This window comes from Leptopilina boulardi, unplaced genomic scaffold, assembly GCF_019393585.1.
Source record: "Leptopilina boulardi isolate dan_hultmark-lab unplaced genomic scaffold, ZJU_Lbou_2.1 LbouV2_399, whole genome shotgun sequence".
NCBI lineage: Eukaryota > Metazoa > Arthropoda > Insecta > Hymenoptera > Figitidae > Leptopilina > Leptopilina boulardi.
Genome location: NW_026137972.1, coordinates 1,348,552 through 1,365,866, shown reverse-complemented (window position 1 = coordinate 1,365,866; position 17,315 = coordinate 1,348,552). Strand labels below are relative to the sequence as shown.

General features: G+C 26.8%; 5 protein-coding genes and 1 long non-coding RNA gene across 8 annotated transcripts; 4 read left to right on the top strand and 2 right to left on the bottom strand.

Annotated features, from left to right (window-relative positions):
- Window positions 1-438: 438 nt before the first annotated feature.
- On the top strand, window positions 439-2,678 carry LOC127289031 (uncharacterized). Its single transcript, XM_051316781.1, has 4 exons — window positions 439-600; window positions 849-1,220; window positions 2,131-2,365; window positions 2,477-2,678. The coding sequence occupies exons 1-4, from the start codon at window positions 561-563 to the stop codon at window positions 2,613-2,615; spliced, it is 786 nt and encodes a 261-aa protein (XP_051172738.1). The 5' UTR covers window positions 439-560; the 3' UTR covers window positions 2,616-2,678.
- Window positions 2,679-3,215: 537 nt separating this feature from the next.
- Window positions 3,216-4,293, top strand: LOC127289029 (uncharacterized). Its single transcript, XM_051316778.1, has 3 exons — window positions 3,216-3,401; window positions 3,651-4,032; window positions 4,126-4,293. The coding sequence occupies exons 1-3, from the start codon at window positions 3,362-3,364 to the stop codon at window positions 4,226-4,228; spliced, it is 525 nt and encodes a 174-aa protein (XP_051172735.1). The 5' UTR covers window positions 3,216-3,361; the 3' UTR covers window positions 4,229-4,293.
- Window positions 4,294-4,749: 456 nt separating this feature from the next.
- Window positions 4,750-6,105, top strand: LOC127289030 (uncharacterized). The gene is made up of 3 exons (XM_051316780.1): window positions 4,750-4,949; window positions 5,055-5,448; window positions 5,858-6,105. Exons 1-3 carry the CDS (start codon window positions 4,910-4,912, stop codon window positions 5,886-5,888), a joined length of 465 nt encoding a protein of 154 aa, XP_051172737.1. The 5' UTR covers window positions 4,750-4,909; the 3' UTR covers window positions 5,889-6,105.
- A 248-nt stretch (window positions 6,106-6,353) lies between these two features.
- Window positions 6,354-9,006, top strand: LOC127289028 (uncharacterized). 3 transcript variants are annotated; one of them, XR_007844117.1, is made up of 4 exons: window positions 6,354-6,613; window positions 6,750-7,155; window positions 7,236-7,444; window positions 8,903-9,006. XR_007844117.1 is itself a non-coding variant. In XM_051316777.1 (3 exons), exons 1-3 carry the CDS (start codon window positions 6,574-6,576, stop codon window positions 7,264-7,266), a joined length of 477 nt encoding a protein of 158 aa, XP_051172734.1. In that variant the 5' UTR covers window positions 6,354-6,573; the 3' UTR covers window positions 7,267-7,556. The 3 variants fall into 3 exon arrangements, 1 of the variants encoding a protein (XP_051172734.1); XR_007844116.1 differs by lacking the exon at window positions 8,903-9,006 and adding an exon at window positions 7,637-7,764; XM_051316777.1 differs by lacking the exon at window positions 8,903-9,006 and having other exon boundaries at window positions 7,236-7,556.
- On the bottom strand, window positions 7,587-9,300 carry LOC127288949 (neuropeptides capa receptor-like). The gene is made up of 5 exons (XM_051316667.1): window positions 8,846-9,300; window positions 8,627-8,717; window positions 8,353-8,555; window positions 7,972-8,214; window positions 7,587-7,867 (listed from the first exon to the last, which is right to left on the bottom strand). Exons 1-5 carry the CDS (start codon window positions 9,186-9,188, stop codon window positions 7,587-7,589), a joined length of 1,161 nt encoding a protein of 386 aa, XP_051172624.1. The 5' UTR covers window positions 9,189-9,300.
- A 6,493-nt stretch (window positions 9,301-15,793) lies between these two features.
- On the bottom strand, window positions 15,794-17,274 carry LOC127289027 (uncharacterized). Its single transcript, XR_007844115.1, has 5 exons — window positions 17,088-17,274; window positions 16,688-16,899; window positions 16,268-16,384; window positions 16,064-16,152; window positions 15,794-15,983 (listed from the first exon to the last, which is right to left on the bottom strand). It is a non-coding gene; the product is annotated as an uncharacterized LOC127289027 (long non-coding RNA).
- Window positions 17,275-17,315: the final 41 nt, after the last annotated feature.

Here is a 17,315-nt window from a genome sequence, read left to right as displayed (position 1 = left end):
TAAAAAAAATTGTGTACAGTGTAAAATGTTACATTATATTCTTAAGTATATTATAAATCAATTATGAATAAATTGTTAATTGTTAATGATACGTATTAATTATTTATTATAATAATTACTAATTACTTATAGTTTTGTATTTTAAAAAATTTATGTAGATACAATTTTTAAAAAAAATAATATTGTTGATAATATTAATTGAGTAATATTTTTTTGTTTAATAATTATTTAATTATTGCCTTGTTATATAGGTGTTGAATTTTTGAAGAAAATTATAATTGAAATTGACATTATTGAGGAGAATATGAAGTTAGTATAAGATTTTTATTTTGTAAAAAGAAATGATAAATATGATAAAAGTAGGTCAAAAAAGAGAAACACTCCTAAAAACGTAAACAGAATATAATTTGAATTAAACTTGAAAAAAAGTCAGATGTCATCACTAATATTCGTAACACAGATATCAAATTAGGAAATTGATAATGAGTTCCTCCTACACTCGTAACGCACAAAATATGTAAAATCGTCAGTTTCATCTCGCTTTTTCAAGCGAATCAACTATGGAAAGTTCTTTTATCTTATGTCTCATTATTTCATTCAGTAAGTTTTGTTATTTATAAATTTTTACTATTTTACAATTTTTTATCATTTCCTTATAAATACTACATAATTTCAATTTTAATATTTTTTTTTAATAAATTTAAAAAATTTGTTTACTTGATAAATTCTTATTTTAATTATAATTTAATATTTTATTATTAATATTATTAATTATAATAATACTAGTAACAGTTAAATTTTATTTTTTTATCGCAATATTATTGTTTTTTTTTTTGGAATTTTTTCAGATTGTTTTTTTTTGTCCGTGTGTCGTGATGATCGTGTTTTGTATCCAAATTTTCAAGTATCATTAAGCCAATTTCGAAAAAATTGCAAACGAAAAGGATTAATGCCAACAATATTAAATATTCAAGAAGATTATGCAATTGTTTTTAATCAAATATCGGAAGATTTACTTTTGAAAATTTACTACAAAGAAACAAACGAAACTGTTATAAGCAACGCTATTGAACATTTTTGCAACAATAATACAAATTTAAATAGTTTATTGTACAATGCAGCTGATAAAATGCTTGGATGTTTGGACAATTCTGAGAATGTTGATACAAATAGTTTAAAGCAAATGATGCTGACTAAAATTTGTAATGAGCAGGCAATACGTGAGTATTATAACTCCAAATTATTTTATAAACGAATTTTATTTAATGGGAAATTATTTGTAGACTGATTTAAAAATTATATTTTAATAGAATTATTTATGTAAATTATAAATGAAAAATTTAAAACTGAACTTATAAATTAATAGAATTTTTATTATATTACAATGTTAGTAGAAATTTTATTTCAAATAGAAATTGCAAATAGAGTTCTTCGGATCTACATAACGACATAACCTATAAGTAATAAATATTAATCTCATATATAAAACATTCCTTCTATTTATTTAAAAATTACTAAAATCTATTTATTTTTTAAATCAAAAATTATAAAATCGCAATTAAACATTAGCCTAAACTTTCTATTTTTATTTGTGAATATTTCATACAATATATTTGTAATTATAGGATTTTTAAATTGTACTTTTCTTTCAAAAATTCTTCAGTATTTTATATCAGAATTATATTGTTTTTTGTTATTATATTTGTTATTCATCATTAATATAAAAGAGTTTTTCTGGAAAACCCTAACCATAATGTTTATACACCGTACGCCACTAACTAATAAAATTATTAATTGTTCCACACGCCATTTACAAAAATTTTCAAATTTACCGACAATTATTATCAATTTTGTCACTTATTGACAAAATTCATATTTATTTAATTAGGTATTTATTTAGGAAGATCGCTTTGTTTACTTTTCGTCGAAAATATTCGTGTCACAATGTCCCGATATTTTCTAGAGCACGGTGCGGTAGTTGCATTGCTTTCTTAAAGCTACTTCTACAATAGCTTTTTTCCATTGGAAATGATCCAATGAACTTGATTCTTGAGATTGGGGGTTAAATACGCGGCAAATTCAAACATCTTTTATTAACTGTGATTAAATTAATAATATAATTTTTTTTAGGATTGTTCTATAATATGGGCTTTTATTATAATAAGATGAAAACTTGCTTCTGGGAGGTGGGAAAAAATATTTCAAAATGCTTTATTGAACAGTGTAATCGTCGTTTATGGCGAGTTGCAGAAAATTGTGAATGCGTTGGTGCAAATTGTTCTCTATGCAATGAAAACTGTTATGATCCTTTTTACAATAATATTCTTTTCTACGCTCCAATCAACTTCAGTCAAAAAGAATGCGAGTGAGTTAAAAAAAATTATTTTTAACAATTTCAAATGTATTAAAAATTATTTTTAAAAATCAATTCCGATTGTTCTAATTTTATTAATTATAACAACGATTTTATTTTTAGGGATTTATATAGAAGGGTCACTTGTCAACTTGATGTCGTGAAACATTGTGCAACTTCGGTGGTGAAACTATCGTATGAAATGATTTACACTTTAGAAAGGGTACCACAATGTATATCCAAAGTTCCAGATTGGCGATAGATTAAATTTTTTTTAATGAAATGTGTCATATAAAGTATTATTTTTAATAAAATTGGATATAAAGTTTTGTGTTTTGTTCAATGAAATTCAGATTTCTTAACTATAAATGTATTTAGATTTCAAAAATTTTAACTATTTTCATAAATATAAAAAAATCTTAATTATGAAATAAATTCATAATAATTAATTTTTTTTTTTATTTGCTTAATTCTAACTGTAATTTATATCAGACGCCTGTAAGTAGGCAACACAATAAACTTTCGTGATTGGATAAATCTAATATCAAGAACAAGTTATAAAAATTTAACTTACAATTAGTAAAAATATTAATATTTATCTATTAACATTCTTATTCTAATAAGAAAAAATAAGGAATATGACGTTTGTGTAATTTTGCAATTTAGAAAGGCTCTAATTCTAAAATTAAATTCCTTTTCAAGAAATTTCATTATTTTATTTTCTGGAAATCTCAATTATACAAATGTGTTTTTATTATGTAACTTGTCACTTATCTAGAATTATTATCTTTACTGGGAATAATTATTTTTTTCAAAATTAATCACATCCTTGACTCATTGTTAAGGTCAATCGTGAAATCACTGTCAAACATATATTATAGTTGCGATATATATTTAAAGTTGTAAAACCTACAGAAAGTAAATAGTATTCTTCTTACCTTTGCGAACAAATAGTGTTTACAATTTTATTCATCAATTTGTGATTTTGAATTCGAAAAACACATTAGAATGAAGGCTTATATTTTTCTCCTGACGTTAGTGACTTTTGGTAAGTGTAATTATTAATTTATTGCAAAAAGAAATTTTACTTGAATCAAAAAAATGTGTGCATTATTATACAAAGAAAAAATTTCTTTGATTCAAAGAAATTTATAATTTCTTTTTGTAATAGCAAAAAACTTATTTTTAATTCAATTAAACTTTAATCTTTGATTGAAAACGTGATTTAAAAAGAACGATGTCTTTGTTTTTAAAATATTTCTCTTAATTTTTGTTGTATTTATAAAAATATCTGTAGCTTATGTCAAGGATGTGTCTTCTATGATATTGGCGGAGCCAATTTCGTCCGCATTATTGAAAACTTTAACACAAGATAAAATTCCCACTCAATCGATGTGCCCGGATAATTACAAAGAAATTGAAAATTTAAAAATTCAAGTTGGTCATATTAGAAATGACTTAATACCAAATATAACGGAAAAATTGCCAATTCCTCATTCAAGTGATGGTGTTGATGATCTAATTGTTCAATATTGTAATACTAATGGAGAGGTGAAGAAAATTGCTAAAAGTGTTGCTGACAATGTAAAAAATTGCTTAAATGATAACTTAGAGGCTGAAAAACTAGAGGAATTACAATCTCATGCTATCAACAATATTTGTACTGGTGTAAAAGCCATGTAAGTCTTAATACAATTAACTTAATTTTTCTGAAAATTATAAAAATTATGAAATTCAAAATAATTATATTAATTTCGAATTTTTATTTACAGGATAATATGGAATACAATAAATGAAAATATAGCACAAGGAAGACATCCAGGTGGAAAAGTTGGTATTATGCCAATTTTACCCACCAGCCCGACATCACAATAAAAATTTTTTAATTGACTTAAAATTTCTTACATGTCATACACTCAATAAAAATAGTTCAATAATAATTCATGATTTTTTGGTATTTTAATCATTTTCACATTGCAAAAGAATATTTCAAATATTTCTAAATTTTGAATTCTACATAAAAAAAAAGTTGTGAAATAAGTTTCAATTAATTTTAATTAATTAATTTTGTGAAATTCTATCAAATAATAATTCAAGAAAAGTTTCGGTTTTATTAAATTATTAATTTAAGAATCAAATAATTGTATATTAAATGAAAATTAAATAAATGAATTTTAGAATTTTGTAATAGAATACAATAACATGTTTAATAACTTGCATCATCAGATTCAGGAAAGTATCAGATTTTCCTCATTTGTTATTTGCAAATGTATTTTTGAAAACAAACAGTATTTCTGTTAAAAATTTATAAATTTACATGGATAATTTATTAATGATTTGCAATAAGTATTTGTAAACGTTATCTTATCTATGTTCACTTTACTAAAGTTATTGCATTCTCCAATACAGTTTATTAAATACGCTCTGTTGTGTTAGCTTTCAAAAATTATACATTATCAACTTTAGAACCTTTAATTTGTTTATTATTTTATTACTATAAAATTTTCAATATTTGATAAAAAATATTATAACTAACATTTATTGGAAATAATAACAATGAAATATTCAACACGTTCTTTGACATTACTCTTTATAAGTATGTACAAATTTGAATTTAATTTGTTTACTATTCATAAAAAAAATTAAATTATTAATGGATTAAAACTGAAAATTAAATTACCTATTTATAAAACGATAATAGGTGCTGGAGTTCTAGTGACGGGTTTGAGATTTTTAGAACCATTGGATGCCATAATACGATCAAAGTATGGTATGCCTTTTGGTGACTTAAAACCAAAATGCGATAGCAAAGATCCAAATTTATATAATGAACTTGTTGAATTACAAACACAAGAAGGTGAAATTAGAAGTCAATTAACTGCGGCTTTAATTGCCAAAGCCAGAGAATTGGGATATTTTCCTGAACAGTGGATACAAGATAATTGTTTAACAAATGTGAATTTAATAAATATTTCCCAAGTTGCAATAGACAAGGCGCAAATTTGTGTAGATCCAAATCAACAATTACAGGGAGCAGAAGTTGATAAAGCAAAACAAGATTTTCTTAAAGGATTATGCCACGCAGTGTCAATATCGTAAGTTTTATATTTAGGTATTATTTCAATTCTTAAAATCATTTGGATTTAGCAATTCTAAAAATTCCTAACTAATAAGATTTACAAATTAAAACAATCAAAAAAAAAAATTCCATTCGTCATATTGAATCCGCCATTTGGAATTGTAAAAATTTTCATATTCAATGACCTTAATTTTTTTTTATTTTTTAATTAAAAGTATAATGAAACCTTCAATGGGAGTAAATAATTTATTTAATTTGAAATAATCCCGAAAAAATTAACAAGTATGAAATGCCAAACATTTTTTTTTTGTTTTTCTTTAAACCATTTACATTGATTATATTTTTTTCAATTCACTTGAATTTTATTAATTTTTATCTAATAAGCCTGCTTTCTTGCTATGCAATAAAAATGTATTTTTTTACAGTGCACAATGGGTATACATGAACAATTTGTGATGCAAGGAACAAGAAAATAAAAAAATTCATGTTTCATATAGTTTCAGGCTAATATTATTGACAAATATTTAGAATTAAAATAATCAAATATTTCAGTTCATTTCAAAATACAATGGAAATACTTTCAGATTTTAAAAGTTTTTATAAATATTGTAGAATAGATTAAAATTTGCAAAAATTTATTTACAAGTATGAAAAATAAAAAATTTTAAACAAATATTGTTAGAATATATATTTTCAATAGTTGTATAAATTGTTAAATAATTTATTTCCTAAAAAATTATCATAATTTTAATATTGGAACTCTTGACGAATTTTGCAATCGGAAATTAATGTTTTTTAGTAAAATTTGTTTAATTTTTCCTGGATCAATTTATATTTTAAAATTGTTATTATAATATAAAAATTTAATGCAAATTTGCAATTTCTGGAATTAATATTATAATATACACTGTTTATTAATTTTTTTTCTTATATTTCCGTCAGTAAAGTCTTATCAAATACAGCAATCAACACAATTCGATTGCACAACGTCAGTTTAAACTAAACATTTGTACGAGACGTTACTTGTGTATTTAAATTTCTGTTTATTGAGGAAATATAGAGAGGCAATTATTGACATAAAAGAGGAAAACAACTGGTTTTAGTTAGTCACAATTTGAAAAAGTTTCAATTTCTTCTAAACATGAAGTGTTTCTTCCTCTTTCTACTTACTTTCGTTGTTTGCAAGTATCAATTAATAATAAAAAATTTAATATAATAAAATACCTTTATATATTTTCTATATTAAAAAAAACTGATAGAAAATATAAAATTAAATATAAAATTATCATTTACTGAAGAAAAAAATTTTTTCAATAGGTTCAGAATATGTCAGAGGATTAAAATTTGTGAATCCCGTAGTCTACGAAGTACAAGATAGATTTGGATTATCTTGGGATCAATTTAAAGGAAAATGTGATTCTAAAGGAGGAAATTTATTTCCTGCCGTATCTAATTTACGTGATAAATATGATATGACATCTTCTCAAGTGAAAACTGAAATTTTAAATAAAGCAAGACAAACTTCTAGTGGAATGACAGAAGCAAAATGGGATCATCTTATAAACACAAAATGTCTCGTTAATTCTGATTTGATTTCAACTTCTCAACAGGCTATTGAAAAAATTATTCTTTGTTTGGATAATAATGGTGGATTAAATGAACAACAAAAAGAACAAGCTAAAAAAGATCTCTTAAAAAAATTCTGTTCCTTAATAAGAATGTGGTAAGATTTCATATTCTCATTCTTTCTTTAATGCTATATAAATTCTTAAGATGTCTTTACTGTTAATAACTTTTTTACAGGGCCAAATTTGAGTACGAAAATTATAATTGAAATTAAACACAAAACTGTATTAAATTCAATAGCGAAAAATTTACGTTATAAATAATTCGAAGGAATGAAAAATTTCTTAAAACACACATTAACCCTAACGAATTACATGATGAGAATGTTCAATCAAATTCGTGGAATATGTGGTTCGAATGAAAATTTTGTTATAAAAAATTAACAAGTATGAAATGCCAAACATTTTTTTAAAAAAACCATTTACACTGATTATATTTTTATTCAATTCAATTGAATTTTATTAATTTTTACCTAATAAGCCTAGTTTTTTCATATGAAATTAAAGAAATAAAATGGTATTAAAAATCTTAAACCGAGCTTTCTGTATTACACTCTACTTTGATTTTCATCTTTGAAGATAATTCCTCCTTGCCATGGAAAATATTCTTGAAGGCTTCTCGATAACGAGAACTCATTAAATTATAAATTATTGGATTTACTACAGTACTGGCGTAGAAAAATAAATTTGAAAGAAACATGACCCAGTGATAAAGATCGTAGTCCAGAGTTTGAATCTTTCCAATTTGTTCAAACAAAAAAATTAAATTATTCGGAGCCCAGCATATAAAGGTTACTATTACAACAACTCCTATAAAATATAGAAAATATTTCTTAATTATTTCAGCTAGTTTCAAACTAGAAAATAAATTTAAAATTTTTAATTTATAGATTCTAAAAAATTTGTTATCATACTCAACATCTTAATTGAAGATTGTCTAGATTGTAATTGTCGAATGGAACTACAACTCTTTCCATAATTCAATGTCTTTCCTTGACAACTGTCTTGCAATTTTCGTTCTATTTTTATATATAATATAACAATCACCATCATTGGTAAAACGAAGAAAAATATAAAATTCAAATGATCATGTACAAGCCACTTTATGCTATCAGTTAATTCACATGCTATTAGCTTTTCTGGATCAATTATTAAACCTGTAATCAAAAATTTCGATAAATAAAATCAGAGTATTTTTATATATTTAATTATTTTAATAAATTGAAATAAATTAGAATTGGGGACTAATTTTTTCAGATTATGGATTTAGAATGTTAATTAAATAATATTCTTACCAGAAGATAATTGAAAGACGTATTTTGTTAATTGTCGAAACAATTGGTTTGATGAAAATATTGATGCGATTATCCATAAAATGATTATAAACCAAATAGGTCTCTTTAATACATTCAAATTATTAATACGTAGAGGATGACAAATTGCAAGGTAACGTTCAAATGAAAATGCTAACACTGTTAATACTGATACATTGTAGGCTCTAAAATAAAAAAAAATAATGTAATATTATTTTAAAGAACATCGTCAGGATGATAAAAATTAAATTCTTACACACTGTATAAATAATGAAGAACTTTACAAAGTGCCAGACCCCATATCCATGGATACTTTTTCCATAAAATTCGAAAATCAAGAATCATACCTAATCATAATGATCATATAGCTAATTATTATAATTACTGACAATATTTTTCTTCTGTTTGAAGAAATTTTTTTTTGGCAAAGACAATTATATATATTCAATTGATAATTATAAAAATAGTATAATACCAATAATTAATAGCATCAAATCCGAAATAGCAAGACTAAAAAGATAATAATTTGTAGCATTTCTCAGTGATGGACTTTTAATTATAACAATGCACGTCGTGACATTTCCAATGACACCTAATATCAGGACCAATAAATAAAGAAAAGATAGTGGAGCCGCAACATCAAAGAACACATGATCAACCAATGAATCCTGTAGTTTCTCCTTTAAATTCACAAAAAATAAATATTTATCAGTCACATTTTCTAAATCCAATTCTCCAAGTCCAATTTGAGATGCTGGAATAATTGACAATTCGTATTTTATATTATTTTTATTTTCCAAAAGATCAGAATAATTCATATTGTGTATTCGAATACAATTATTAATTTAAATTGATTTATATAAATTAATATCCGATTTAAATAATTTTTTTTTTTTTTTGATTTTATAAAATATTTTATAACCGCTGTTATTGAAATTTATAGCACTACTGTAATAAAAAAAAAAGTTTATGTAAAACAATAGAAAATAATAATTATATGAGTTTGTTTTCAAGTAAAGATATCTATTGTGATTTCCTGTAATGATTAGAATGGTAAAGGACAGTTTTTAATTAAAGTTTATACGCAAAGATATTAATGAAATTTAAAATTTCATACGAAAAATCGATTCTTTTTACTTAATTTTAAAACTTATATTCTTATGAGTATTTAAAGAGATCGTTCATAAATTTCTCTAAATATGGAATTTAAGGAAATTAGAATTTATAGCGCACACAAAAATTATTGGATCGATTCACATAAAAAAACAGAATCTCCTAAAAACATTCTTTATTACGTAATAAGATTGTTTTCAATACGAAATTTAAAAAATAATTGAAGAAAAATAATTAAAAACAAGAAATCCTAAATAGTGTCCTCTGCGATACATTGTTTTTTAACCTTCTTCTCTGAAATTAACTCCGGCTTGCCAGAAAAAATGTTCTTAAAAGCTTCTCGATATTGAGAACTCATTAAATGATAAATTATTGGATTTACTGAGATACTGAAGTATAACAATAAGTTTGAAATAACTAATATCGTCAAATAATTTTTTTTTTTTTTTTTTTATTTATTTAAGGTCGCTGTTGAACAACTAGGGTCATAAGCGACCACGATCTTACAACATTAATTGATGATTATCATGACAAATTATTAAGATAAAAAAGGAAAATACATTTTCGTTAAATATCACCAATCATATTTATATTCGAAAAAAACTTTTGCACTTTTTTAAGACCTTCATCAGAGTTTAGTGAGTTTTTAATGTTTCCAGTTAGAGAAGCTTTTCTTCTTTCTAAATCATAGCCATCGCAGTCGTGGATGAGGTGTATGACTGATATTGTTTCATTACACTTGGGGCATTTATTTGGGGGAGATTTTGTGATGAGGTGAATGTGACTAAAGTTGGTGTGTCCAATTCGTAATCTGGAGATGCGGCACTCTTCTGATCTGGATGTGGGATTGCCAGGAACCTTCTCAAAAACATTTGATCGAATGTCATGTAGTTTTGAGTGAAGAGATTGCCATTCTACATTCCATTTTTGCTTAACTACGTGTAAATTTCTTTTTTTAATTTCCTCTATGGAGATCGGAATTTGTTCGATGGTGGTCGATTTTGTTGCATTTTTGGCGAAATTATCAGCGATATCATTTCCTCTTATTCCTTTATGGGAGGGAATCCAGCAAAGTATAATTATATTATTTGTATTTGTTAATTCTTTTAAAAGAGATTGAATATTTTGGATGAGGGCTGATGTAGAGTATTTGTTTTTTATTGCTATTAGGCAAGATAAAGAGTCTGAGAAGATGACCGATTTGTTGGGAGTTACTAAATTTTTTATCAAGGTGAGAAGTTTGAAAATTGCGTAGGCTTCACAAGAGAAGATGTTAAATTCATTAGGAAGTCGACAGGCGAATATGTTATCTTTATCAGTTGAGATGGCACAGGCGGCATGTCCTTCTATAACTGATCCATCTGTATAATAGTGATTATAATCCATATATGTTTGGATATGGTCCATGAAAACTTCAGTGATAAAAGAAGGATGTAAGTTGTTGGCTTTATCTAACATACCCAAATCAATTTTTATTGGCGATTTTTCCCAAGGAGCAATTGGATAATACTTGCGAGGATTGCATGTGGGGGTAGAGGTGTTTAGTTCTTTTTGGTAGTTAAATATTCTAAATTTAAGAGGCTTGGGTAAGTGTGGCGAATTGTCATACATTTTATATTCTGTGGTGGAAATAGCAGAATTTGATATTCCAGAGCAATTATAATTTAAGCAGAGAAGCATTCTCCTGTATTTTAGTGGAAAATATCCTGATTCTGCGAGAATACTAGATACTGGACTAGTTTTAAAGGCACCAATGCAGAGTCTTAGGGTTGTATTTTGAATCGGTTCTAGCGATTTTAGAATATTTGGATTTGCTGAGTCATACAATATAGAACCATAATCAACTTTAGTTCGAATTAATGAGGAGAAAGTGTTTATTAAGCAAACTTTCCTAGATCCCCATTTAATAGATGCTAGAGCTTTAATAATGTTGACTCTCATTTTGCAATCAGCTTTTAGTTTGTTTATATGTTGTGTCCAAGAGAGTTTGTTATCAAAGAGTAGGCCAAGAATTGTCATGGAGTTGACTCTTTTAATAGGAGTGTTATTCAAGGTAAGTTCACAAGCTACTGGGTTTCTTTTTCTTGAAATGATCATGAATTCAGTTTTGCATATTGAGAACTTAAAACCTGTTTGGTCTGACCATTTTAGTAAAGAGTTTAGGGTCTTCTGGGCAATATTTTCTAAAACTTTAGGATCTTTCCCTTTTAGAGAAAAGATAAAATCATCAGCAAAGAGTTGGCACTTGATTGGAGGTTTGATAGTGGACGTTATATTATTTATAATGATGAGAAATAGGAGAACACTTAACACTGAGCCTTGTGGTACTCCATTTACGGTTTCGACCATTTTAGATTCAACGTTGCCTAATCTGACTTTTAATTTTCTCTGGAGTAAAAAGTTTTTAATAAAAGCTAAAATGTTACCTGAAATTTGTATATTTTTTAGAAGAGAAATCACTTTGTCCTTCCAAACCATTTCATACGCCTTTTCAATATCCATAGAGACTAATAATAGGTCACTGTTTTGGGCGAGGGCTTCACAAGCTTCTGATTCAATATTTATTAGGTGGTCCATTGTAGATCTAAACTTTCTAAAGCCATACTGATGTGGTGAAAGGATATTTAGATTTTCCAGTTTCCATCTTAGTCGTTCAGATACAATTCTTTCTAGGATTTTGCACAGGTTACAAGTAAGAGAAATAGGTCTGTAATTAGAAGGATTTGAATGATCTTTGTTGGGTTTTGGAATTGGGATAACCACAGCTTCTCTCCACATATCTGGGAAAACTTTGTTTGACCATATGAAATTAAATAGATTTAAAACATATTCTGTTCCCTCTTTAGGAAGGTGTTTTATGAATTCATATGGGATATTGTCGGGTCCTGGACTGGTTTTTCCTGTGAGTGAGAGTGTATGTTGAAATTCTTCAAGTGTAATTGGATTGTTGATGGGGTCTGCAGGGTCATCATCTAGTTCAACGCGGTTAATATTGAGATTGGAATTAATTTTGAAGTTTTGGAATCTTTCAGAGAAATTAGAATCACTGGAGTTAGATGCAAAAGAGTCTGCAATCATGTCACTCATGTCCTTTAAATCGTTGGTGATATTTCCATTTTGGTCTGAAAGGAAAAGGGGAGATATATTTGTCTTGGTACCTTTTAAGCTGCGAACTTTTTTCCATATTTGTCCTATTGGTGTGTCAGGAGCAATTGAGAGTGTAAAATTATTCCAGGATTCTTTTTGACTTTCTTTGGCAGTTCTTCGAAATATTGCTCTTCGTTGTTTATACTCTATTATATTTTCTAAATTGTTTGCCCTCTTCATTTTTCTGTAGGCTCTTTTTGTGTTTTTTAGTGACTCTTCACAATCAGAATTCCACCATGGAACTTGTTTTTTATTAATTTTGCCGGAGGACTTCGGAACAGATTTTTCGGCTGCTGTTATTATACAATCACATAAATTTTTTAAGAGGGTATTAACAGAAGATTGTGTAGTGATAGGTTCTAAATTTCTTATATTTATTTTTATGGTTTCATTGTACTCGATCCAGTTAGCTTTGTTGATTATCCATTTGGGAAATGTATGTGATTGGTTTTTTTGAGGAACTAGTAAGGATTTTATTATAATGGGAAAATGGTCACTGTCATACGGATAATCAAAAACCGTCCATTCAAAATCCAAAGCAATATTTGGAGAGGTGATACAAAGGTCAATGGCACTGTCTGATTCAGAATTAAGATTTAATCTAGTGGGTTGTCCTGTGTTAAGTAGGACTAGGTTCTCTTCTTCAAGTAATTTTTCGATGGTGAGTCCACGAGAATCATGTTTATAAGAACCCCACATTTCACTATGGGAGTTGAAGTCACCTACGATCATGAAGGGCCTAGGTAATTGTTGTAATAGAGCCTTTAATTCTTCTATCACTAACTCTTGGCTGTTAGGGAGATAGACATTACAAACAGTTATCTTATTTGGCAAGTAGATAGAAGCGGCTACTGCTTCAAGGGGCGTTGTGAGCGGGATTTCTTTAATAAATAGTTCTGATTTAATGAAGGAGGCTACTCCACCACTGCTATATTCACTGATTCTGTTTCTGAAAACTGATTTATATCCTCGGAGTGTAGCACAATTATTTTTGAAATTTGTTTCTTGAAGACAGATGCAGGCTGGTGTAAGATCAGAAATCAATTTTTTTAAGACGCCTCTACGAGGATAATAGCCATTTACATTCCATTGTAAAATATCCATTAAATATGAAAAAGGTAAAGAGAATGTCTAGGGTTATTCTTCCATGATTGGATTTGCCTGATGATTTTCGACGTATTCTTTTATTTTATTTTTAATTCGAGTGCAGCGATTTTTTAATGCTTTATTTGGAAGCATAGGATATACGTCTAAAAGCAATGAGGTAAGATTTTCCAGGTCTTTTGTTTGGTCTAAAACAATTTGAATAATATTTTCAGAACCTATAGCCGAATCTAGTAAACTCTGTAATTGCATAACATTTAGTGGGTATTGTTTATTAGGGTCTTCTAGAACATTTTCGATCTGTTTCCACTTTTCTGGGTCAAGAGGAAATGTTTGTGATGATTTTGGGTTTTTTTTACTTTTCTTTCGTGTATGTTGCTCTTTTAGATTCTGACTGTTATTAATAGATGAATCACTAAGGCCTGACTCATAATCAGAGACATCGTTATCACTAACATCTGGTTCATTTAAAGATTCGGTAAATGGTTCTTGAGTAGTGGGAGTTGAGGAGCTTGTTGAAGATGGCGGGGGTCTTTTGAATGTATTTTCGGATTGTATTGGTTTTTGAAATATTGGATAAAAGGTTTCAAATAATTTTTATATTCCAGGTTTTCAAAATAATCCATTTGTCCCAACAAAAATGTCAATATAACTGGAGTCCGGCATACGAAATTCATTAACACAACAACCCCTGTAAAAGTATTAAAATATATTAATTGTCATTTCTTTTTTTAAGGCCAGGTCCAAGTGAGGCAGCGCCATCTACATTGATACTAAAATTTTGGAAAATTTTCAACAGCCTTTTCTTGAAAACAAGATGGTAAAATGCTTTTTCCTTTATGGATAATTGATTATTGGCAAGATATACACCAGCTAAAACTTTTTTTGAGTTAAAATAATAAAAAATATTTCATGTCTATAAATTAAATATGAGCACTTTTTTCACAAAAACTGTAACAGTACTTTCTCAGAAATTACAATCAAAAATGCAATTTCCATTTGGAAAATTAATAAACGCTAAAAAATACACGACCTAAGATTTACCAATCACGAAAATAACAAAAAAAAAGTATTTTAACATAACATATTTTACTCATTATGAGAGCCGTTTGGCAGGTTATATATGTCACCAGACGCTTCGCAGTTTAGCCGAAAGGAGGAGATTGGCGCTGTTGCTAACCACCTGAAATACATAATCTACCAAAGGGCTGTCACAATCAGTAAAGCAGTATCAATATGTTAAATATTTAATAAAATTTTTTTTTCTTATTTTCGTGATTGGTAAATCTTAGGTCGTGTATTTTTTAGCGTTTATTAATTTTCCAAATGGAAATTGCATTTTTGATTGTAATTTCTGAGAAAGTACTGTTACAGTTTTTGTGAAAAAAGTGCTCATATTTAATTTATTGACATGAAATTTTTTTTATTATTTTAACTCAAAAAAAGTTTTAGCTGGTGTATATCTTGCCAATAATCAATTATCCATAAAGGAAAAAGCATTTTACCATCTTGTTTTCAAGAAAAGGCTGTTGAAAATTTTCCAAAATTTTAGTATCAATGTAGATGGCGCTGCCTCACTTGGACCTGGCCTTAAACGCTGTAAAGAACAAAATTCCCTTCAGAAAAGAAGAAAAATTAGATATTTAAAATGATTCAAAAGAATGAAAAAAGTTTGCTTTGCATACTCAACATCCTAATTGTAGATTGTCTGGAGTGAATTTGTCGAATAGAACTACAGCATTTTGCATAATTTAATGTTTTTTCTTGACAACTATCTCGCAATTTTCGTGATATTTGTATGTATAAAATAATAATCACCATCATAGGTAACAAGAAGAAAAGAAAAAAATTGATCTTTTCAATCAAATACATTAAATTGTTTACATATTCACATTCACTTATATTTTCTGGATCAATGATTAAACCTGTAATTAAAAACTTATTTGAAAATATTAGCAGAGTAGAAAAAGCCTTTGAAAAACAAATAAAATATAAGCCACGTGGAAATCCTAATAATGAATTATAATTTGTAATTAAGTTACTTACCAGAAGAAAATTCAAAGACGTATTTTACAGAATTTTTAAAAAATTCATTTACTGAAAATATGAATCCAATTATCCATAAAATGATTATAGAAATAATAATTCTTTTTAATGTTTTCACTTTTTTAATACGGACAGAATGGCAAATTGTGAGATAACGTTCAAATGAAATTGCAAACAATGTCAATAGTATTACTTTCCAGGCTCTGAAATAATTTATATTTAAAAATACTATTTTTTAATTAATTGCCCTAGTTTATTAAATCAAGAAAATAAATCCTTACACTTCGGATAAGCATGGAAAAACTTTACAAAAGAAAAAACCTCCTATGAATTTATACTTTATCCATATAACTTGTAAATCAGTAATGAAACCTGAAAATAATTATGCAATATTAAGTAAAAGTATTAGGAGCATGTTATAAATATTTATATAAACTTTAACTGTAATTGGTAATTGAAATTACAAATTAAAAATGAAAAGATTCACCATTGATTAGTAGTATCAAATTAGAAATTGCAAGATTAAGAAGATAATAATTCGTCGCACTTCGAAAAGATGGACTCTTTATTATAACAATGCACGTTATAATATTTCCCGTAACACCTAATATCAGAAATAATAAATAAAAAAAAGATGCAGGAATTGCTAAATCAAAGAGCGAAAAATAATCAAAAGTATCCAATATTTCTTCCTTTAAGTTCATCAAGTACAAATATTTATCAGTAACATTTTCAAAATCTAACACAAATCCATAATTAGATGCAGGAAGAATTTTTATCACGTCTTCAGATGTATTATTTTTAATTCCAAAAAGCTCAGAATAATTCATTGTTTCTTGTTTAAATTAATTTTTGAATTATAAATGAAAGTTTGTGTTAATCCAATCAAATTTCTATTCCAACATACTTCTTGTATCCAGGAGTATTTATATTAGACGTACTTAATTACAGCACATTATGTAAATATTGTAAATGTTCATGTATGAACGTTCCAAATATAGAATTTCAAAAATATTAATTATAAACTGCTGCATTCAAGATTAATAACAACTACTGTCATAAAAAATTTAGTCAAACAATATAAGTTGGGTTTTACGTGATGATATCAATTGTAATTTCCTGCAACGATAAGATATCCAAAATGGTGTTCTTTGGGTAACTAAATTGTTACAAATAAATGTGAATTAATAAGCATCAACCCTCAAAAATCAACACAAACCTCAAACACCTGAATGCTATTAAACAAACAATAAATTATTTTATACAATTAATTCTCTAAAACTGACGCATAAAATTTACACTTTTACCTTTCAATTTTTCTGGAGGAACTAATTCTCTTTTCAGTACTAAGCAAACTTCGCAAGTGAATCCGGACATTGAAAAATGTTAAGAAAATAGTATATCAATTGTTTTATTAAAAAACTTTATACAAATACTTAACTGTAAGTGTAACTGATAATCTTGACACTTAAAATTACCCCAACAGATCAATATATTTAATATCCCTTATGAAAAATAATTACTGGAATAATTAC

Bases quoted from the DNA above. Each gene is read 5' to 3' on its own strand.
- LOC127289031 (XM_051316781.1), top strand. From the start codon at position 561: ATGGAAAGTTCTTTTATCTTATGTCTCATTATTTCATTCA. The intron at 601-848 runs GTAAGTTTTGTT...GAATTTTTTCAG, and splicing joins ATGTCTCATTATTTCATTCA to ATTGTTTTTTTTTGTCCGTG. The intron at 1,221-2,130 runs GTGAGTATTATA...AATTTTTTTTAG, and splicing joins TTGTAATGAGCAGGCAATAC to GATTGTTCTATAATATGGGC.
- LOC127289029 (XM_051316778.1), top strand. From the start codon at position 3,362: ATGAAGGCTTATATTTTTCTCCTGACGTTAGTGACTTTTG. The intron at 3,402-3,650 runs GTAAGTGTAATT...AAATATCTGTAG, and splicing joins CCTGACGTTAGTGACTTTTG to CTTATGTCAAGGATGTGTCT. The intron at 4,033-4,125 runs GTAAGTCTTAAT...TTTTATTTACAG, and splicing joins TGTACTGGTGTAAAAGCCAT to GATAATATGGAATACAATAA.
- LOC127289030 (XM_051316780.1), top strand. From the start codon at position 4,910: ATGAAATATTCAACACGTTCTTTGACATTACTCTTTATAA. The intron at 4,950-5,054 runs GTATGTACAAAT...AAACGATAATAG, and splicing joins TTTGACATTACTCTTTATAA to GTGCTGGAGTTCTAGTGACG. The intron at 5,449-5,857 runs GTAAGTTTTATA...ATTTTTTTACAG, and splicing joins TGCCACGCAGTGTCAATATC to TGCACAATGGGTATACATGA.
- LOC127289028 (XM_051316777.1), top strand. From the start codon at position 6,574: ATGAAGTGTTTCTTCCTCTTTCTACTTACTTTCGTTGTTT. The intron at 6,614-6,749 runs GCAAGTATCAAT...TTTTTTCAATAG, and splicing joins TCTACTTACTTTCGTTGTTT to GTTCAGAATATGTCAGAGGA. The intron at 7,156-7,235 runs GTAAGATTTCAT...ACTTTTTTACAG, and splicing joins TGTTCCTTAATAAGAATGTG to GGCCAAATTTGAGTACGAAA.
- LOC127288949 (XM_051316667.1), bottom strand. From the start codon at position 9,188: ATGAATTATTCTGATCTTTTGGAAAATAAAAATAATATAAAATACGAA. The intron at 8,718-8,845 runs GTATTATACTAT...CATTATGATTAG, and splicing joins TTTGATGCTATTAATTATTG to GTATGATTCTTGATTTTCGA. The intron at 8,556-8,626 runs GTAAGAATTTAA...TTTTTATTTTAG, and splicing joins CTTCATTATTTATACAGTGT to AGCCTACAATGTATCAGTAT.